The following is a 23,086-nucleotide window of genomic DNA, read 5'->3' on the forward strand; positions in this document are numbered from 1 at the left end:
TTATTGTGAGGATATATGATAAGAACAGTGAAGTATAGTAATATTCTACTTAAAGAAGAAAGGGACGTGTACCGATATGCACAGTCAGGCTTTTAGATACAGTGGTACCTCGGGTTAAGAACTTAATTCGTTCTGGAGGTCTGTTCTTAACCTGAAACTGTTCTTAACCTGAGGTACCACTTTAGCTAATGGGGCCTTCTCCTGCCACTGAGCCACCGCTGCGCAATTTCTGTTCTCATCCTGAAGCATAATTCTTAACCCGAGGTAATATTTCTGGGTTAGCGGAGTCTGTAACCTGAAGCGTCTGTAACCTGAAGCGTCTATAACCTGAAGTGTCTGTAACCCGAGGTACCACTATACATAAGCAACACAGATTCTGCACAGTGGACACATACACTGAAGTTTTTTTGATGCTACTTGCACATAGCTCAGTGGTTGCTCTGAGCTATGTAACCAGACCATCAGAATTTGCAGCATTATGCTGGTATCTTTTGTCTGTTTGGGTGATTTCTCTTAACTGCTTCTAGCAGTCACTTTGGGGAGTTACCATCCCTCATCAAGATCTAAAACCTGCTTTAACCTTGTGTTTTATTGGCAGAGGTGAATGTGTGTGCTTGACTTTCCAAGTTTTTTCTCTGCCAAAGGTGGCGGCGTGAACTACAGCTTCCCAAGAGCAATACGATAAGGCATATTTGTGCAGTGCCATCAGTACATTACAAGCTTCTATAAGTTTGGAAGTCAACGTTTGGCCTGTTCCTTGGCAGTCTCTCCCATCCTTCCTTTATGATCTCTCTCTATCCAGCCCATCTCCAGCAGAGATTAAATTTTGCTATATTAAAATACAAACAATGAGGCACATTAACTTAACTAGTGAGATGTACTGTGGGAATGAAATCTACTTTAGGTCCCAAATCCAAGCTTGGCAAGGACTTCCTATTCATCAACACTGCCCATCATGGGCATAATGGAAGCAAGGTAATATAGCTTCTTTTTTTATTGATTCTCCCTGTAGTTGAAGAAAGACATAATTGCTACCATCAATTTAATCTTGCAACACTCATCTGTTGCCAACCTTCTGCTCTAGTGCCTTCCTGGAAGCGTTGAATTGAAGTTTCAAACTCAGTTCCAAACTCACCATCTCCCAGTTTTGGACAACCCACGGAAGTGTAATTCTCCTTTGGTAAAAGGCCCTCTCTTCATGTAGCATGGATGGGAGGTCAGTGAGGCTAGAATAACAATTGTATTTCTATGTGCACATCACAGATTTATCTAGAATAACATTCTCTAATATGCTGGTGCCATGAGTTTCTTTGTGTTTCATATTTCCCTCTGCACAATTTTGTAGAGATGACAAGAATTCATGAAAATAATATTTATTCAAAGAAAAGAGTACAATTACATAAAACATTTTAGTCTTTGCAAAAGTAGTACAAAACAAACATTGTTCTCATGTTGAAAAGGCAGGTGGCAATATGCAAAGAAATATACTTAACAGCTACAGGAACTGCAACACTTTAAGTAGAAAATAATCTGCATTAATGATTATAAATTTCTTAGCATTAAAAGGACACATTCACATCCATTTTCTGCAAAGATTCTGTATCTTGTGATCCAAAGCACTGTTGGAATGTCTACTCAGCTGGTGTGAAGCAACCCAGCCTATCACAAAAATGCCACAGCATCTTGGCATCAGTTCCATAGATTACTTGTGATTAAACAGCATACTGCTGCATCCATAGAAGCTGCTGTTGTGGGGTTACTCATGAAAAGCAATGTTCACACATTATGGTTCTATTTGTGACTGCCCCAAAACACATTGGCCAGATTCAACTAACGGGTCCCATTAGTGTAAGCCCATGCAAGGACTTCTGCTAGTGCAACTCCCCCCCCCCCACCTGTGCCTCCCAGAATTGACTCAGGGGGATTAGGAGAGCCCACAGAACAGTGCAGGGAGGAAGAGAGGGGAGATTGCTCCACCAGGCCAGCACTGCACCCATGCCATGCCAAGCAAGAAAGTCTATAGTCCAAGACAACGTGGGGGTTCTTTTTAGTTTTTAAATAAGACGTTTTTATATTTAAATTGAGTCCACGCTGAACTCAGTTTGCCCCTGCTTTCAGTTCCTTCATATTTCTTTTCTCCCTTGGTATTGCTACTGTGCATGTGCGCCATTGATAAAACACAGCAAAAAAAGCAAGGCTGATGTGCTTGTTCTAGTGTGTTAAAGATACACATAAGTCCTGTTTAGATGTCTGCCTGAATTCACATGGGCTTAATCTGTACACACAGGCTCCACTCACTCCAATGTCCCAAGGCATGCAGGTCTCTCTTTAGATCATCATGTATTTGGCATTCAGTGGAATGTGCTTACAAACCTCCTGCAATAGCAGGTACACCCCAACACCTTCCTTGGTTTAAGCCTGTGTGGGTTAAGGAGCCACAGGCATTCCAATCCCTGTGCCTCAGTAAAACAGTGCAGGAAAGAAAAGTTGCAAGCATACATATGCTCAAATAACAAATGCTCTTCTTTTAGAAGTGTTTTATCATTGCACATCTGCATATTGATAGTATATGTTTTATGTGTGGAAAAGCAACTGGTGGAACTGAGCAGATATAAACTGCAGCCATATTCAAGCATTCTTAAGAATGTGTGAGGACTCTAACTCTGCAGGGAGCACTGGAAACTATACGGTCCCAACCCCTTTCCTTTTAACCGTGGTCTGCAGGGAGATTCCAACTACATTCAGTTAAATGTGGTTAGGCTGCTCCCATCATCCAGGAACCCTGATAGTTTAGAGAATTTAATTGCAGAGTGGATTTCCATTCCTTACTGGTGGGAATGGAAGAGTCTGTCAGTTTTGATTTTCTTAGTTTCTCATTTGTCAAATCTTAAATTCAGTTCTGCACAGCCATTTGTGATTTCCTTACCAAAAATTCTTTGTGAGAGTTCATCAGCATTTTAGTGCAAAGTTCTCCTAATAAACACCTTTCCATATGCAGTTTTGACTTAATGTACAGATTTTTTGCAAGCAATTTCCCCTGATATAATGCATTTTTGTATGTTATTTTCATGAAAAGTTTCACTTTTTGCACACTTTCTCCTAAAATATGCATTTTTGTAACCATTGTTTGGTAGGAGAACTGCATTGCAAAGTTCAGATAAGTGTGAATTTTAAGGGTACCTGTGCTTCAGGTCCCATATTGTTTTGGAAAATGTGAATTTGATGGAGTCTGTTTTAAATGTATATGTATTGAATGAATTTGAATTTCTTCCCCATTCCTCCCCACTGGTGTATGTGGGGATACTGGAGATGGGGCCTACATGTGTGTCTCCTACTCACTTCAATCTCACCTGCTTTCTTTTGTAAAACTGAAGAGAATTGGTGCATGCTCTTGTTCTGGAGTTAATTGTAGAAATTTTACAGGTAAAACTTGAATTCAGGAGGTGTACAATGCAGGCCAGAGCAAACAAGAAGAACAAGAAGAATGGATTAGGGTACACCCCAACATCCTCAATGTTGGCTTCTCTATAGAACCCAAAGTTAGCAGAAAGCGACAGCCTTTCTAAAACACTCTGCAAGTCACAGTTGAAATAGGCACTTGCAGTCAGTGAGTAACTGAGGTATTGGTACTATGCTGCAATATATATATATATATATATAGAGAGAGAGAGAGAGAGAGAGAGAGCTTGAGAATGGTGTCACCTAATGTGACACAGGCAACTAGCTAAAGCTGTTCGAGTATGTTCTGGAATCAGTAATTTCTCAACATGACTTAATGCTTGCCATGAGTGGAGGCAGGAGGGAGAAATTTAGCTATGTTTCTATAGTGCATTGTCTGCCAACTGTAAAAGGAAGGAGGGAGTCTTAGCATTTCGGCATCAAAATGAATGTCTTCATTGTCCTTCTGCTGTTTTCTTCATCCTATGGGGAGCTGTGAAACAGAAATGAGGATTCAGCTGCTGAAGGGATTAGGTGACAAACAGGCCTACACCCACATTGTCACAAAACAAGTATGAAATATTCTAATGTAGTAATGGCATGGCTTCTGTCTGGTTTTTTTCTTAACCCCCCCCCCCTTTTCTCTTTAATTATGACCATACTGCAACTACTCCACATTTCAGAATTTGATCCAAGCAGGCAACTAACAAGTGTTATAATTGTCCAATAATTTCACCTGTAGCGGCTGTCTTTATTGTGGAACAACGTGACAGATCTGCTTCCAAAACACGCGCCCACGAGGGTATCATGTAGCAACGGCTGATTTCTCCTCCATCATTCCAACAGAGGAAAATAACTATATTGCTGAAATGGTTTGGCTTTGACTCTGTTATTTGCAGTGGGGTTGACAGTTCTGAAGCTGGAATTAAATTTCTTTCCTCTAAAGCAGGAGTGTCTACAAAACCAATTTGCTATTTTCCATATGACACAGTGAGACTGTTGACACCTTGCCTATATGAGTTTGAATGTGCTCAGCCCATTTCTACGCTGTGGAGGTTTGTCAGTAAAAAGCATCTTAGTTTAAGGGTGGAAGTAAATCTTCTCAGTCCCCCAAACATGATATTAGGTGACAGAAAGAGCTTTTGTCTTGCAGGACTACAAGAGACCTATAAATCCACTAAATGTGCAGGACAAAATAGTCGGGGGATTATTCATCTCTAAGAGGAGAGGCCTGCTGGATCTCTCTGCATCTGACATGACACACATATACTCCATATATGATACTATCAAGTGTAGTATTTCGGTATCAAACCTGGATATATAATATTTGATGGTGCAAATTGTTTTCCTGTGATTTAATATAAAGAATATTAAATATTCATATTACATATTTAATATAAAGAACACTTAATGTTTGTATGTGGTTTTCAAGCATTCAACATGCTACACATACATTATCTAGTTATAATTCTTACAATAAATCTATAAAGCAGGGATATTCACCGGATGTTGTCTAACTGCAATTCCATCATCCTGTCCCATGATGGAATGGGGGCTAATGGGAGTCGGTGCCCAACTAAAACTTGGGGAGGGCAAAGAGGTTCCCCAGCCCCAGGTGGGATAAGTCAATATTATTATCCTTTATATTGCAGACGGGAGGAGCTGATGTGGAGAGGGAGAGGGAGGGAGGGAGGGAGGGAGGGAGGGAGGGAGACAGGCTTGCCAAAGGCCACCTAGTGAGTAAACTGGACTTGCTGCCGCCAGTGCAACTCTTACATCGGATTTGGCCCAATACATTTTCTAGAGAAGAATGTGAGAGAACATAAAAGCTCATGCATGGCTTTATAGAATGTCTACCTTCAGCTGCAAAGTGCTGCAAATTTCAAGAAAGCTTCCAGGTACAAAAACTCCATAAATCAGTTGTGTTTGATTAAATTTCTGTATTCCATCTGACTTTTTGCAAATGATTGCAAAAGCAGTATTATTACCCACAAAACAGCTATGTTCTTAGCTTGTTAGCGTTTTCTTCTTCTTTCATGAGCAAGTCTTTCTGTCTGTCGGTTTTGATTTTTAGAAGCTAGCAAGGGCATTTGTCTTCATGTTTACCTCAAAATTGCTAAATTATCAGAATCTTGCAAGGACTGTCTTATTGCAGTTTGGCATACTATTACAAATTCTTTATCCTCCAACATATATCCTAGCACCACTGCCACACATTGTCATGTCTGTAATATGTAATTCAATTGATTATATCTCGTCAAATGGAAATATGTGAAGGGGGGACAAAGTAAAGCAAAGAAATAAGAGTTTTATAGAACCCTCCCCTTCTTTCCTGAGGGAAAAAAATGAAACTTACATAAAATGTTAAAAATAAAAATGACACTTCTGCCCTAACAAATGAATAACTGAGGCAAGTCATCCTTCTCTCTCTAGGATGGATGAAGATGTCCATTTTGGTATTTCTCAGCTTCTCATTTTTCTAGTCTTTGGCTCAGTTTGACACACCATCATCATATTAGTGTGTATTTCTCTAATGCACACATTTCAAAAGCCATACTGCATTTTTGTGTTATATTTACTAATATATACATTTTTATGCACACTTTTCCTAAATACATTATTCAGTTAGAGAACTGCATTGCAATTTTCAGATAAGTGAAAACATTGAAAAATAGTTGCATTCCACTGCATACATATAATTTTGGGGAGTTCAAATTAGGTAGCTTCTCATTAAAATGTGAACTAATTTTTTTCATCATCCCTGTCTCCTGTAGTTTATTAGCCAGTATTTGGCAGAAACCCAAACACTGTGTTTGTGTGTGTGTATGTTTTAGTGCTACTAACTGGACAATGAAACCAGAGGTTTGTTTCAGGCGAAGGAAGTCAATCTTCTAACCTGTCTATCCAGTGATTACTTTTCCCTTTCTAGGCTAAAATGAGAAGAGGGACAGGGATTCACTTAGGTGCCAAGATGCAATTACACATGCCCTTGTCCTTCAGCCAATTCAGTGTAAAAAGAACATTTCTTGCCACAAATTCCCATTCAGACCTGCTTTCTGGAGGCCATTATAAATCCTTTGGGAAATTTCTTCCCTCTTGGGACAGAAGTCAGGGCCAAAACTCTAGATTGGCTATTTCCCATTGTGGGGGCTCTCTGCTTTTCTAATCCAGATTGAAGGAGTTGAACACCTGTACCCCATTCAATCCAAAAGCTGCAAAGGAATGAACAATACCAATGCAGCAGCGCTAACTTCAACCAACTTAAACTGAACAAAAGCAGAAGGCTAGGACAACTCCATGACTCCTTAACTATCTCTCACATAGGTTTCTGGAAATATCCCCCTCAAACTGAAAATGAAATTGTTTCGTGCCATCAATTAGCAACAAGCAGGAATTTCACCAGTGGTATATGAAACATTTTCTACTCTGTCAGGCTTCACATTTTCTACCTCCTTAATGACATGAAGCAATTGAATCAAGCCAAATTCTCGACGAGTCTCTCTTCATTGAGGGAAGGGTAACAGATATTCTTAGGGTAACATTCTCCTCTACAAAAACAAAATCAAAGAAACCTTGCCTTTGGTGGGGGACAGGCATTATGAGGATTGAGATAACTGACATACTCTACTAAGATGGCGTCATGCTGAATCTCATGCTAGGCTCTCCACCATCCCAGGGTGTGCACCAAGGCCGCGTAGTCCCATGTCATTTAAATACTGCCCCTTTAGGGAAGGAAGCTAAGAGAGGAGACAAGAGCTCAGGATTGCACTATTGTCAGCCACTCCACTGTCATGCTGTGATGAATGACAGGCTGTGATTATGCTTTATCCCTGAAGGCAGGCTGTGATTATGCTTTATCCCTGCCATTTGGTAGTGGGAAAGAGTTGGGAAGAGTCTTGGTGTCTTCTGTTCCTCTGCCAGGCACATCCCTAACCTGATTACAAGGCTTGGCTGTGGGGACTTCAGTAATATGAAATTCCTCACACTCAACTTGTAATGGACCATGTCCCTTGCTAAAAGATATCAAGAGAAGGAGAGAGAAAGAGAAAAGAAAAGTAAAAAATAAAGTACTAAAATCAAGTTCTGAGAGGATGCTGACTAGGTAGGGTTGGTACATAAAGGAGATAAATTAGATCAGAAATGTGGTTGGTTGGCCAATGGCTGATGGTTTTAGGAGTTGTAGTCCAACAACAACTGATGAAGGGTCACAGGTTCCCCACTGCTGTCTAGACTTTTGGCTCTGCTTTCTGACCCAGGTTGAAGGGGTGTTTCAAAAAATCAAGCTTTTCAGAAGCCAGAGAGAATTCCAGGGAAGCTCGCTCAAAATCTTGCTTTAAAGAGAACTTGCTTGCTTCCCCTATCACATCTAGATGGTTTTTTCTGAGACTCATAAGAAAAATATAATACAACATAAAGACAGAACTCTATTTGAACCTAATAGTATTCTATTATTGCAAGAACTGTATAAACAATGGCTCTGATACAGCTAAAATTAGTTATGACTAAATGTCATCAAAGCAAAGAACAAGTTGCTGATCACTTAAGTCCCATTGCTTTCAAAGAACATTTTAGGAGCATGATCTTAAACACGTTTACTGAGAAATCATCAAGTTCAATGTACTTTCTATGTGAAGGTGAATATAAATTGCATCTAATTGCAGCTGGATTTAGAAAGCGTTGAACAATTCAAAGATATATGTTACCTACTTGCTCCTTGCCTCAAAAGTGCATGACCAAGGTGCTGAATTTTGTTTCCTCACAAATTTATCCAACACATGAACTGGGAATTGGTGTTATACCAATTAGACCCACCCTCTAGCATCTACAGATACAGTGTGAATGTCTGCAGGGAGGAAGCCTTTGACCATTATAGTTACATACAAGGGTTCCAGGTCAGATGGAAGCTTTCACACATACATTTGTAAGCAAAAAGGCCCTCTTGCAGACAGCCATGTTGAAAGTGTGGCTTCACCAATGCCCCTTCTCACGCTGGATGAACTTGGGAATAAAATGCCTGATCAGGGCATTGAACACAGAGTTTTTGTGTATGTGACAAACTGCTAAATCCCAAGTGGTCAGAAGCTAGCATTAATATTAGGATTTAGGTGGATTATAATACCTGCTGCTATTTTTACTTTTCGTTTTAGATGCCAATCCTGAACATGCTTACGAGGAAGATAATCTCACTGAAATTCAGCTGGACTTTGTTCAAAGTAAGCTATGCTTAGGAATGGGCTGTAATCTTCTTCCTGGAACTGACTTCTGTTGATGACAAGATAAACTGAGCTAGTGACCACTGCAGTGACCCAGTAGCATGGCATTTCTCATATTCTAAAGCTTCTGCTAAAGCTTCTCCAAATTCTATTTACTGTGCAATGGTTCACTGATAGGAAAAATGGATGCTCAGCATTTGATTTGATATTTTATACAAAGTACAGCACAGTTCCACTTCATTTGTGAACTGACAGATCTCATACTGCACATTTGCAATCATAGCAATGGTTTCGAAAACAAACCTGATAATTTTGGTTGATATAACAGAAAGGTCAGTTCTCACTGTACCATGAAAAAAACTATATATAAAAACTTTTGAATTTAAACACACACAGACAATCAATCGCTTCAGTTTATCTCACTGAAATCTAGGGTGTCAAAATAGGATATAAAATAGAGCACTTCAGAAAATGCAAGGTATATTTTCCCCGCTGGCTACAGTTGACCAGTTTAAATAGTTTTTGTGCAGTCTGAAAATTACAATGAGTCTTGCTTCATCTTATCTGCATCTGCTGCATGCCAATGTCAATATAGAAGTTTTATTTTCCTGGGAGAATGTCACTGTCAATGAAATGCATCAATAACTGTAATTCTGAGTTTAAAGATGTGACTTCAGTTCCAGAATATTGAATGTGAAAAGGCTGTCATAGTGTATCGTACTACATTATCCAAACATAGTAGAAAACACTATGATTCTCTGCCCTGATGCTGAACGTATAGTCAAGCTTGATTCAGGAGATTTCATGTTATTGAAAGAGGCACACAAAGCCTGACTGGTTAAAATAAAAAATATTAAGAAGAAAAAACATGTAGGGAAACATGAAGGGCAGTATCCAGGGAAGTAGTTCTGCTAGTGCAAAGACTTCTGGATGAACAGTGGAATGCCCCCCTCCCCTCCCTGTGCACACCCTAAATCTGTTCCAGGGTTTCCCCAAATCCTTCACAGCAGATCTGTGGAAGCTGAGGTGTGTGTGCCATTGCACACACATAAATCCTCATGCTAATGGAACTACAGTGCTGGATACCATCCAAAATGTTTTGTTCGTTCTGCAATAGTTCTTTCCCCATGTTATGAATAGGGGATCAACATTACAGAAATACTACTGTACCTTCTTTCCACAGTTTGAACCACCAAGCCCACTTCTACAGGCACAAACATTTGGCTTGACACATCTCCCTCCAAACTGGCATTTCGGCTCGCAAACAGCTGCAACAAAACAACTTGTAAGTATCATTTCTATTTAAACAACAGCAATTATATTAAACTATTCAGTTACATCAGATTATGCATCAGATTTCCTTCAGTTGCATCAGATTCAGTTGTGAAGTGGTTCCCGCGCCCCCCCCTGCCCCCCATTTCACAGTTCTTTCAACCCTCGTAAGTCATCCACATGCTAACTCAGTGTGGATCAGATTTGGGGGCTTGATTGCACCTTTCGAATTTCAGGCATTTGGAACTGGATGGTAAAAGCCACCAATCCATGCTGTGTTCATCCAGTGATGTTGGTTTTCATATCACCAGCCCAGAGTCGGGCAGCCTGATCCAAGAACAGCAGCTGCCATGGGCTGGAAGAGTTTTGTGAAGAGGCTCCAAAAACCTATTAACATACTAAATCTGTACATAACTTTTTGGAGTGGTCTGTTTGTGTGGGCATTGTAAGGATAAAAAACTGAACCCCTCTAAGATTGTAGTCCCTTGTTCTGATGACATGAGAATACCATTCACTGAAAAGAAAACGCTCTTCTAACATTGCACTGTTCACGTGAGTGGATTACTTGCACGAGCAGTTCTCTGCATGAGTTAACCAACTGTAAAGCAACGTCTGAGTGACTAATGATTCTGCTCCTATAATAACTTTTTATTAAGGAGAGAGAACAATAACTTCTGTGAATGGGAGCTCTTCATTCCAAAGCCATTACATGCTTGCTTCTCATTGTCCTTGCCTATTATCTTGAACTAACAGAGAAAGGCAGAAGACTCTAATTTCTCCTCTTTAATAAATACGTAAGTATGGGGTTTGAGTTCCATTGGTGAATGGGCCCAGAGTGACCTTTTCAGTTCCAACAAAATAACACACACAGACTTTAAGATAACCTACCTTGAAGAACTAACGATGACTTCTGTTTATAATACATTACCTTACAATGGAAGAGGAATTTCAAAACCCATTAATATAGATTATGCAGATGATGACAATGGCCCCGTATTGTAAATCTGAACCATGCCCCTGCAACTACAGCAGCTGTGATCCATGAAAAACTGGGCTCACCTAAATTCCATTAGTAGTATCAGTGGAAATTAAGCACTTCATTCTATGCTTAACTCCAGAACTTTTTCAATGGGACTCTGAAACACCTTGGTTCTCCTGGCTTAAACACTGTGCCTCATCGGCCTGCCATGTTGCCAGAAAGTACCAGCTCACCTCCATGTCAAGGTCCTTCACAATCACATTGGCTCAAAAGTCTCAGTTTTGCTTGTAAATGTTAGCCTGCAAGGTCTAACAAGGTGTGCAATCACCTTCTGTTGAGATGAACAAAGGAGTGCCCCACTCATTATACACTGGCTAACGCTTAATCTCTTCCATTTTCCTAAATCATAGCCACATATAGATGGCAAGCACAGTGAAGAGGGATGCAGGGTCATGCATTCAGTCCTGCCTTCAAACTTCCACTGCCCCTCCCACCCACCTTGTGGCCATGTCTGCAGCACAATGCCTGCACCAAAGAGACTTTTCTAGGCAGGGAAGTTCCCTGGGCAATATAGAGCCCTGGGCAAACAACAATGTTGGGTGCAGAAGAAACAGCAGAACCTTTGGAGCAGAGCTAAACATGCTGTGTGCAGTTCCTTTCATCATGCTTGTCCCTTACATTGGCTCCCCCCCAAAATCTCAACAATTTTGGTTAATCCAATGGGTAGATCACTGCCAGTTTTTTTTTTTTTTTATAGTGGGAGTAGATCACAGTCTCTTGGGAGTTGGACATGCCTGCATTAGAGCAATGAGGCAGGAAGGCCCAAAGTCCTAGAATGACCTCTCAAGTATTACTGCATCACACCCACCTAGACTGCAGACTGCCCCTTCTGTCAAGAAGAAAATGACAGTCAATGGCTGATGGGCCATGTTTGGATAGAAGATCACAAGCAAATATGGATTAGATTGGGTTACACCCCTGGCACAAATCTGTAAACTATCTGCATAATCCCCTGAATTCTATAGACAGATGATTAGGAAAGAGCACTGCAGCATACAATCCACCTTCTATACAGGATGAAATGAGTTTGCTTTAGTTCATCTAGTCTAATGTGATAAATAACCTTTTGAAATATCACCACTTTGTAAAAATAAATAAACAGGATTATGAAGTGTTTATAAGTAAGATAGTTCACCATTTCAAGCTTGTCTGGACATATAATTTATTTTCTAATGCTGGCAAGCTATTTTATGAATCTAAAAGATATATCAGTTCATTAAAGTTATGCATCATATCACTTGTGTGACTGACCCCTGCTTCTGTTTGAGTGGTATTCCGCTAAAACCCAGCTATGTTTCCCGCCTTCATAAAAGTTAAGGCAAAAGGACTGCTGATTTCAAGCCAGTTTTTTCCTCTCCTAATTAGCAGTGTGTGCTCCTATGACATTGTTTTGGCAGAGAAAAAAGAGAACAGCCAATTCATAAGGCACTAGTCCAAGAACACACATGTCATGTTATTATTTTAATTAGATCTCAGGAGCTGAAATTTCTGTAATTTCTTTTTAAACAACAAAATCTTTCCTAGCAGTGAACTTATACTGATTATAGCCAATGTTGTTTTGATACAATGTTATTTGAATTGCCTGTCTGTGTGGCAAAGATACCAGAAGTCACTAGCAAAATACAGTCTCTCTCTCTCTCTCTTAAATTGTGTGGTACAATAAAGTTATAGATTTGTTACTGGGTCTGTATTGACACACCAGTTTATTCCCTGTCCCCACCATTTTTTAGCTGTTAATTTCCACATGATAATTGAGTTTTCACACAATGTAAAAACCATGTCTGGAAATACAGTGCAAGTTTAGCACTAATTTCTATGTTATTTGCAGGTGAGCTTTTTTTCTGGAAGCAAATAACGTGGAAATGAGAACCAAATTTGAGCTATATTCCCCATGCCTCCTCCCCCTCTCTTTCAGGAATTGGCAGTGATACCTCAGAAGGCAGGTGAGCAAAGATACCCTACCTGTACCACCAGAACCAACCGCTGCTGCTGAAAGGTGACCAGCTTCTACCACTGTGTGCCACTGCATAGGAGAAGTGGAATTCAAGGTCATTACCAGAATGTGTCATGAACCAGAGGTAGCCTTCCAGGGAACAACCGCACAAGCCACTGTTGTGCGGAACTGAGGCGTATTTGCAGCTCTCAGCCAAATAAGCAGGGCAGAGGAAAATCTTACACACCCTTGCAAGTTGCTTAGCCAAGATGGCATTATCCTTATCCATATATCCATCCTATTCTGCTAGCTATCACTACCTATCTTGCGATGATCATCGTCTGTAATCCAAAGAATTGCTTTAGCTCATGTAGGAACTTTCATTACTTTCTTCCTAGGACAGCTGAACCTAGTGCCCTATCACAAACTGCTTTTCAACATCCTCTCAGCTCCAACATAGTTTGTCGTGCAGCATAAGTTTCTACCTGAAAAATGCAAGTCTCAAGCTGCCTTTGGTGTATGGAACTAACTCCATAGACAGTTGATTCCTAGTCATTATGCTACTGTACATGCGGGTGGCGCTGGGGGTTAAAACACAGAGCCTAGGACTTGCAGATCAGAAGGTCGGAGGTTCAAATCCCCGCGACGGGGTGAGCTCCCATTGCTCGGTCCCTGCTCCTGCCCACCTAGCTGTTCGAAAACACGTCAAAGTGCAAGTAGATAAATAGGTACCGCTCCATCGGGAAGGTAAACGGCTTTTCCGTGTGCTGCTCTGGTTCGCCAGAAGCGGCTTAGTCATGCTGGCCACATGACCTGGAAGCTGTACGCCAGCTCCCTTGGCCAATAAAGCGAGATGAGTGCTGCAATCCCAGAGTTGGCCACGACTGGACCTAATGGTCAGGGGTCCCCTTTACTCTTTACCCCTTAACATGAACATCAGCGGTATAAAAGACTGTTGCTAAAAATAGAATTTTTGTTCACACAGAGATAAGAAAGCCTTTCCCCACTACACCTGAACTTGTACATTTTCCAGCAGCATATGGCTGGTTACTCTTGTACCCAGAATGATAGACTACATAAACATTTGGTCTCATACAGCATTTCTTGAGCTCTGATAAGAATTTGCTGGTTTGTACACAGATGGATACCTTGCACCTGCGATAAGCCTTCTGTTTCTTAAGAGCTCAGAGAAAGGCAGAAGACCACAGGTGCAACTTGGACCACTGCAGTGATGCAATAACAGGGAAAATAAATCACCAGTCCATTTAAGAGTTCTAAGGGATACAGCAGCTCTATGCCAGATGGAATATGTCAACCTGGTTGTATAGAATTATATGCTTACAGGGAGCGGAGCTGTTTATCGTATTACAGAAGTAATGTAATAGAATTCTGAGATGTAAGACATTGGATGCACGAAAACGGACCAGGAGAAACTCCACTGCCTAGAATATGTAATAAAACAATAGGCATTACATTATATCAAAGAACTATCTTGCACATGAGGTGAGGAAATTAAATGAGCTAATGGGGCACAGTATGTTAAAGGGAAGAATAACTAGCAAAAAAAATAATAATTCAGTACTCAAGTAGAACACACTCCCATTCTACCCCACGTATTATTGCAAGGAGAGTTAAAACATTTCAGAAGAAAATTGGAATGGAAATCAGAAGATAATAACATAGCTGGGGTTTAAATGAATATTTCATAAATGCATTTACAAGGAACATCAAACCACTAAACACTAACAATGACACAGGCATTATCCTCTATCGTCTTGGCAAGGAGTGCTGTTTAATAAGCCAAGTTTGTGCTGAAATTATAAACAATAAATGCACCATACTATATAAAAAAAGTTTCCCTGTGTGCTAAAAAGAACAGAGCAGTAATTTTCATGCAAATAACAACCTTTGTTGAGAATGTTACCTTCCTTGTATAAATGGAATAGAAAATCTGGAAGCAAGAGTATAAAAGTGATAGAAGCAGCAAAAGGTTCATAAAATCATGAAGCTGCAGATTTGACATGCGAATGGAAGGAAACTGTTCCTGAAGGGCAAATGAGAAAGCTAGTGTGTGTTCAATAATATTATATTAGAACAGATGATAACCAGCATAAATGACAGGGAGGTCAGTGAAGAGGATTTCCCCTTAATTTCAGCTTCATTCATTTTTCTAATTAATTCCTAGGATGTTTCCAAACACAGCAGTTTGCAGTGTCAGACACGGCGAATGAGTGCCCTCAGCAGCTGCATACCGAATGAGGACCCCCGTGCTGATATTTGCCAGTCCAAAGGGAATGGAATCATTACTGGCAACACAGCCATGGCAGTGTCAAGTCAGGTCAGCCACCACTGTGCCAAACCCCTTTCATTAAAAAAAAAAGCCTCTTTGGAAATTGGAAAATGAACTGTGAACTGCAGCAAGTGGAAGATGTAGCTGTTGATTTTAGAAGAGGAGGGTCTTAACCTGACATTGGAAAGAATCAATGGATTACATGAAGAGCTCCCACACGTCCACCTCCATAATCTGAACAATTGTCCAGGCAAGCCTCAAAGGCCAGGCTTCCAAGATGAATACCAGCCTGGCAAACCTAGATACTTCATACTGCTTGCCAGTTACGGAAGCTGATGTGTATACAACTCCCAATGGTCACTATGCATGAAGAAGGCTCCAAGGCTCTTGATTTCACACACAGCCTACTAGACACTGCACATTCAGCATCTCACCACAGTGAATCCCATACTTAGGTCATGGAATTCCTGGTTTAAGTTCTGGAATCCTTAACTCCCATTGAATCAGTCCACATAGCTTGGTGGCCCATAGGACCACGTGTGGTTTGTAAATGTTGCACTAAGAAGTGATGGAGTAGATGCTAAATATCTAAGCAACTAGATAGTCTTTTTTCTCAGGTATCCCCCTATGGACACTTTATTCAACATTTGAGGCCTTTACCATAAGAAGCTTAGTAGACATATATTAGGAAATCTTGGTGCCCACTCTGTGGAAAACCTTCTAAAGAGGGGCATCAGAATCCAGCACTTTTATCCTTTTAGATATTTGGCAAAAACCTGGCTCTTTCAGAAAGCCTCTGATTGCTTCATCTCTGCATTTGCCTCTTAACCTGATACTTTGTACTGCTAGCATACTGCTCTGTTGTGAGTAAAATGATTCCATAAGTAAAATGATTATTTTATTGATTTTAATCTGTGTTTTGCTTTGTCTTTGGATACAGAAAAGTAGGATTACTGTTATTTATTACTGTAAGTGAATAAATAAAAACAATAAAATAGAATCTTAAAACATCTTGTTTAATCTTAAATAGAAATGATTTATAACCCCCAAATGCTTTATTTTTAATTTGTCTTTGTAGATTTTTAAACACTCTGTACCCATTTAGTGAACATTTGGACCAGCATATATTTCTTCTTTCCTCTTCAGTGTTTTAGTTTTCTTAATTTTATATAGTCATATTTGGAGTCTTTTAAATAATAAATAAAAGATGCAAAGTGAGGATCGTTACTGGTGGTGCCCACTGTGAAATGATTTATACTGCTCAAAGAGTAGTACATCAGGTGAAATAGCTATGTTGGCTTTCACCTATTCAAAACTATTTTTAAAAAACTGAATGATCTCATATTGGACAAAACAGTTTTCAGAATAAGAAAGTATGATAAGCCAACTTGCTGTGATTAGAACTTTTGCAGAATTAATAGAGGAACCAAAATAATATTTTGCTCTCTCTCTCTCTCTCTCTTAAGCGTGCATGCTGCATACTGTCAGACAACAAGAGGAAACATTAAAGCAAAATCAATCAAAACATGGGGAACCAGCAGGTGGTCATAAGTGTTGGTATTGCTATTAGCAATCTGCCATTTATTTTCAACTGAAGCATTATGGTGGGGAGCCCTATAGATGCTTATTATTTCCTCCATGTAAGTACTTTATGCATGAAATGATAACGTGATTACATCCCCCCCAACCCGTTCAACATGAAAAACTGCAAGTTTGTTTTACTTAATTTGACTTCTATGCAGAAAGACAGAGACAGTGTTTGAGGATGAAAGAAATGTGCTTTCCCAATTTATACTTAGCCACCAAGAAGATTTCTGTCATACCATTAAAACTGCAAGAGCAGGTACGCTTACTTGGGAGTAAGCTTCCTGAATTTAGTAGCACTAGTTTCTGGGCACCTGGAGAAGGAACTGGCAAACCACTCCAGTATTTTGCCAAGAAAACTCCATGGACATAAAAAAAGGAGAAGCTTTGAGAAGAAAGTGAGCGTTTCCAAGGCATGCTCTGGTTCATGGGGTCACGGAGAGTCGTACATGACTAAGATGACTAAACAACAAAATTTGTGGGCAAATGTGCATATGATAAGCTGCATCCCCTACAGCAATGATAGTTTGTGTGCATAGGCTTTGCCATTTGCTCTGCAGATCTAACAAAGACTAAAAACGGTCTATTTAATTGTGTGCATTTGAAGGGCAGGGGGAAGAGAAATTGAAAGAGACAACTTGGATGAAGATTCCAGTGCAAACCTTTCTTAGGATTCCTTTTTTTTGGGGGGGGGGTGTATTAAATTTGGAACAAATAATTCAGTATAATGAAATAAATCAGATATTTCTTGTTTCTACAATCATAGTTTGCATACATTTCAAAGTTCATGCTCTCCACTCTGAAATGTGACTGGTGCTGACATGACTTTTCAGCACCAGCCTCTTTAACCAGGGATTGAGTTTACCCGGCCAGCTACACATATATCTGTAATTAATCTACTGCTCTGTTAAAGTATTAGTTGTACTTTAAATAATGCTCTGGGTTAGTGGAGGATAAAGCTACCAGTGGCTGCTATTCCGGATGGCTGTGCTCTGCCTCCATTGTTAGACACAGTATGTTTCTAGATACCAGCTTCTGAAAACTACAAGAGGGGAGAGAGCTCTTGTGCTTGGGTCCTGCTTGCATCCTTTCCGTAGGCATCTGATTGGCTACAGTGAGAACAGGATGCTGGACTAGATGGACCATTGGCCTGATCCAGCAGAATGTTATGACATTATTATGTTAGTGTTTGTGAGTTGTTGTTTTTACCATAGTCTACCATAGTTGCGGGATGCGGGTGATGCTGTGGGTTAAACCACAGAGCCTAGGACTTGCCGATCAGAAGGTCAGCAGTTCGAATCCCCACGACGGGGTGAGCTCCCATTGCTCGGTCCCTGTTCCTGCCAACCTAGCATTTCAAAAGCACATCAAGAGATAAATAGGTACCACTCTGGCGGGAAGGTAAATGGCGTTTCCGCGTGCTGCTCTGGTTCGCCAGAAGCGGCTTAGTCCTGCTGGCCACATGACCTGAAAGCTGTGCACCAGCTCCCTCGGCCAATAAAGCGAGATGACCACCGCAACCCCAGAGTCAGCCATGACTGGACCTAATGGTCAGGGGTCCCTTTACCTTCACTTTACCATAGTTGCATTGTAGCCTACCCTGGGATCATCACCAAATATGCAGATGGGAAAACTATAGTTTGGAGAAGCTAGGGATTGACATGAACATGGTTCCCACACTGTCAAATCAATCCACTCTCCTCATTATTAGCCTTTTCAAAGTCTGTGCTGTTTACCACATTTTCCAGTTACTTTAATTAATAGCGTGCTTCTTTTCCCAACTGAAAGCATACCATATTCTTCAGGCCAGGGGCAAAAGCAAGCAAACAGAAAACGTAACTATGACCAAAGCTCAACAAGTACTTACGAATCTGGCACAGGAGACCCACCCATCCTGCCGCGCACTGGCAGACATTAGGTCTGATACATTCCCCACCATTTGAGCAGCTGGGCAAGCAAACAGCTGAACAGAAGAAAAAGGTGAAAAGAGGCAAATGAGAGGATCTGCAGGATGCCCCCATTGTTCGTAAGTGAATGGCATGTGTTAGCTTCCCTCAATTATTTTCAAAATGGTCGAATCTCAAAAGAGCTTAATGAGCATTCTTCACGAGGCAATTAGCATTCTGAAATTTCCATGATTAGAAAGTTCTCCTTAATCTCTGTTAGTCTGACTGCTAGTTTCATCACGGATTTGTTCCAAAGGCAGATTCCCTGGCCATTAAAATTTCATTTCCTATTAGGGCTTGAAGCCTTAATTGATTGATTGGTGTGATTAGCTGAGTAATCCATTAATTTCAGACTAAACTTGTGGGTATTAAATGAGATTTTAACCAGATCAGTGCCCTTTAAAGGGTGCTGAGGGGCAGTATCTTTGCTGTAAACAATCTGCATGCATCAATCAGGCCAGCGCAATGGCTTAGGATTTCCCAGTCAATATTCACGTAAGCAGTGCTAGTGGTTATATGGAAACTTGCCTCTGTGCAACCAATGATTTTGCCCCTTATCTGGGCTGAGATATCATCAAGAATTCACTACCAGGCAAGTAGCCATGGCTGTACACAGGGTCCTATCCGTGATCTGCTTAAAAGCATGGGGCATAGGTCAGGGAAAAACTTGCGCAAGCAGATCCCACAGACCCAGCCTCATGAATGAGCTTGAATACGAAAAAGGACTCCTGGGTTGAGAGGAAGACAGAATGAATAGCATGCAGACCATGCCAAGGGGGGAGGCCAGCCATAGTAGGAATTTATGATTTTCTTGTAGTAGTAGTGGGTTGTGAATGTGCTTCACATTTTAACTATTATTTAGTTATGTTTTTGCATTATCTTTCAATGTAGCTTTCTAAACTGATACACACAAAAAAATAGAAAACAACTGATCAATAATACATCATATATAATAAACAACACAAATCCATGCAATATAAAATAGTTAGCAAGCATTAACTATAAGCTGCCCTGCATTTAAACATACTATCAGCTACTTGCTCGGTGCTTCTTCTCCTGGAACTGTGTGGTGTAATGGCTTTGGCCTCAAGTCTGAAGAGATGCTGCCTTCCCTTGACTGTCTTATGTGGGACTTCTGAGCCCCATCCCCTTCAATATTCAACAAAGACCAAGTATAGGCTTGCCTCTTGAGGTGCTACTTGATCCTGGACTATGGGTGATAACCAATGAAATAATACTCAGAGCATAGAAATCAATTAGCTTAAGTTGAGGAAGGGGCATAGGTCAAGGGTAGAGCATCTTCTCTTTATATAGAAGGTCCCAGACACAATGCTTGGCATCTCCAAGTAGAGCTGGGAGAGACCTCTGAAACCTAGAGAGCCACTGCCAGTCACTATTTTCCAGGGATAGTCCCAGATTTTACAGAAGCCATCCTGGTTTCTGATTTGATCCCACTTTTCCTTAGGACGTCCCCATTTTCAATGGAGAAATGTTGGAGGGTATGGTAGGATGTCCCCATTTTCAATGGAGAAATGTTAGAGGGTATAGAGTTATTCTACCCCCCAAGCCATCTGAAGGCAGCCCTGTATGGGAAAATTTTATAATGTTTAATGTTTGGTTATATTTTCATATATGTTGGAAGCCGCCCAGAGTGGCTAGGGCAACCCAGGGTAGCAAAATTATTATTATGGAATAGGACATCCCTGTTTTCCTTGACAAAATGTTGGAGGGTATGCAGTCAGTGTAGAAAATACTGAGTTAGATGAGCCAATGGTCTGACTTGGGTTGTCAGATCCCTATGTTCTTCATAAATTACTTAAATCCTAGGTTGCTTGATTCCATTGTGTCTACTCTGAGTATAGCTAACATTGGATAACACCCTATGTTTTTGAGTGATGAGGGTACTAACTGGCTGTCTGGGGCACAGTTAATATTTGAGAACCTCAGGAATAGCAGGTGTTGTGCCTTAGCAATAATGATAGAATGAAACCCAGTGCTGAATCTTGAAATGTTTTATCAGCAAGACAGATACGATGTGTCAAGCCAGTATATTAATAAGTCTTCTGTACAGTTTGTTATCTTCATTTAAAATTTATTCAGCTTATCTACCAGCATCATAATAATGAATAACCATGTAAGGGGGTGGAAGTTATTTCCCCAAACATTTTCAGATCAGATGACTTATTTGACTTATATTTTTTATGTAAACTGCAGTCAAATGTGGTTAGGCTTAACAGTGTAAATTATGCACTGAATGAATGTGCTTGTGATGACCTTGAGAATATATCGGCATAGAAAGGCTTTTACTACAGGCTTTAAATAGTTCTGGATTTGAAATATATGTCATTTCTCCATAAAATGTAACAAAATATGTGTGGCTGCTAAAACAGAAAATCAATACTTCACATTTAATACTACAAAAACTGAATTTCTGCAAAGAAAAATCTGCATAGCAGATAGACAGCTGCATAAGACAGGGGAAGGGTGGGTTTTTTTCCTTTTTAATCTTTCTATTCGGAAGCATAAAATGTTTATATCAATTTGTATTGCCAATATATAAAACTGTTTTCTCCACAAAGTCCTGAAGCAGCAAAACTAGATCATTTGCTATATGGCATCCTAGCATTTAAAAGAGATTACAATTCATGCTGGCAGGCCTGAGTGATAAACAAATAGCGTCTTTTTGTATGGGAAGGAGCTCAACTCACGTTTACTGCAGCGCTTTCCTTTCCAGCCAGATGGGCAGTCGCAAATGTCGGGGCTGATGCATCTTCCTCCATTCATACACATAGGATCACAGACACCTGCAGTGTGGCATAGTTAAACAAGGGGAATGACTGAGGAATATTCAAGACTCCCCCTGTCCAAAAAAATTAGTTTTGTTTCGGTTTTGTTGCAAGTTTTGTGATGGCAAAGTTTTGTGTAATTAAAGACAAAAAGTAATTTGGAAGTGAAGAAGTCTTAAACTTTGGGATTTGAAAGCTTTAGTAAATCCTTCTAGAAATCTGCTGAGGTCCACTGCGTGCGAGAGACATTTCAAGGAGCCTTCAATAAGAGCTGCTTCGCCAGAGAAATGAGGGAGACATTAATTACAATGATTCTTGAAAAAGTAAACAAGAAATCTTCAGTGGCAGATGTAGGCAGACCAATACCACTTATTACTGCTGATTGCCAAATTCTTGTTAAAGCCATTCCCCTCCTGATTGGAAAACATATTCTCAGGCATTCATCTGGATCAGCAAGAGCTGGTGGAGAATTGATTAGTTTCACACAATTTCAGGAATGCGTTTGCATTTTATCCATCAAGGATAACAGGCAAGATAAGGCTAGAATTGCTGGTGGTTAGAAGAAAGATAGGGAAAATGGCTAAGCAAACACTATTTCAAACATTTATTTCAAAGTCCTTTGGCCCAAGTGGGCCAATTTCTGTGGCTTGGGGAGATAATAATGGTGGCCACAGCTGGCTATCTCAAACATCTGCAGCCCAATGTACCAGGAACCAAATTAGAAATGAGTAAATTGGAGAAAGCTACTTAGTGATAGACTCAGTTTGATCTTATCCTTGTTTGCTCCGAAGAAGGTCCCAGTGACTACAATAAGAGTTACTCCCAAATACATGTGCCCAGGACTCCAGCTTTACAGCACAATGCAATGCATGCTTGCTCAAAAGTAATTCCCATTGGCTGACTCACAAGATTGCATCATTCGTTTCCGGTAGCAGAACTCTGCCTGGGACTCTGGAGTGCACCTGCCAGTCAAAATATTATTTATTCTTATTTTCTGCATTTAGTAAGGACTGTGCTAAATGCACTGCTGATCTGATCCAGGAGTTTCATATTACAATACATACAGAATGATATTCAGTTGCAGTCCATGGGTTGGCTTAGAGATATTGTCAGGGTGCTGTCAGTGATTCCGGCTGTTGCCCAGGAAAGTATAAAGACAATGGAAGATTTCTTACTGTCCTTTTTATTCAGTATTTACAGAGAGAGGCTATACAACTCAACCTCTTGGATAATGGCATTGTTCTGAGTGAATTTCCACCCCTCCGTCTCTCCCACTTCCGCATTTGTCACGTCTACAGGTGCTGATAAGTGCCCTCTGTCTTTGAGCTCTTTGCTCTCCTACTTTCAAGGCTTGCCAGGTTCTGGGAGAGGGTGGGTCTGGAATGCTTTCTAATGACATGTCAGCCAGGTGTTGCTCTGGTTCTCCTATGATTTCCCAACTTTCCTTCTCATCTGCCTGTGAGCTGTGACCTCCCATAAACCATTGCTGTAAATCTATACTGTCTTCTTCTTCTTCCTCCTCCTCCTCTTCCTTGGAAGGCTTAGGAGAAGGGGGAACGGTCTCCACCATTCCTCCTCTGCTCAG

The 23,086-nt window shown here is 40.5% G+C and overlaps 1 protein-coding gene across 1 annotated transcript in view; it reads right to left on the reverse strand.

The window, feature by feature from the left end:
* Positions 1 to 1,369: 1,369 nt before the first annotated feature.
* LOC114584522 (von Willebrand factor D and EGF domain-containing protein-like) overlaps positions 1,370 to 23,086 on the reverse strand; it is a 193,440-nt gene continuing 171,723 nt past the window's right edge. The window contains exons 27-30 of the mRNA XM_077935769.1: positions 21,424 to 21,519; positions 18,637 to 18,732; positions 9,822 to 9,919; positions 1,370 to 3,931 (exon numbers count right to left, since the gene is read on the reverse strand). Of these exons, the coding sequence (XP_077791895.1) occupies positions 3,917 to 3,931; positions 9,822 to 9,919; positions 18,637 to 18,732; positions 21,424 to 21,519 (305 nt within the window). The 3' untranslated portion in view covers positions 1,370 to 3,916. The remainder of the gene's footprint in view (positions 3,932 to 9,821; positions 9,920 to 18,636; positions 18,733 to 21,423; positions 21,520 to 23,086) is intronic.

Source organism: Podarcis muralis, chromosome 1 (assembly GCF_964188315.1).
Source record: "Podarcis muralis chromosome 1, rPodMur119.hap1.1, whole genome shotgun sequence".
NCBI classification, from domain to species: domain Eukaryota; kingdom Metazoa; phylum Chordata; class Lepidosauria; order Squamata; family Lacertidae; genus Podarcis; species Podarcis muralis.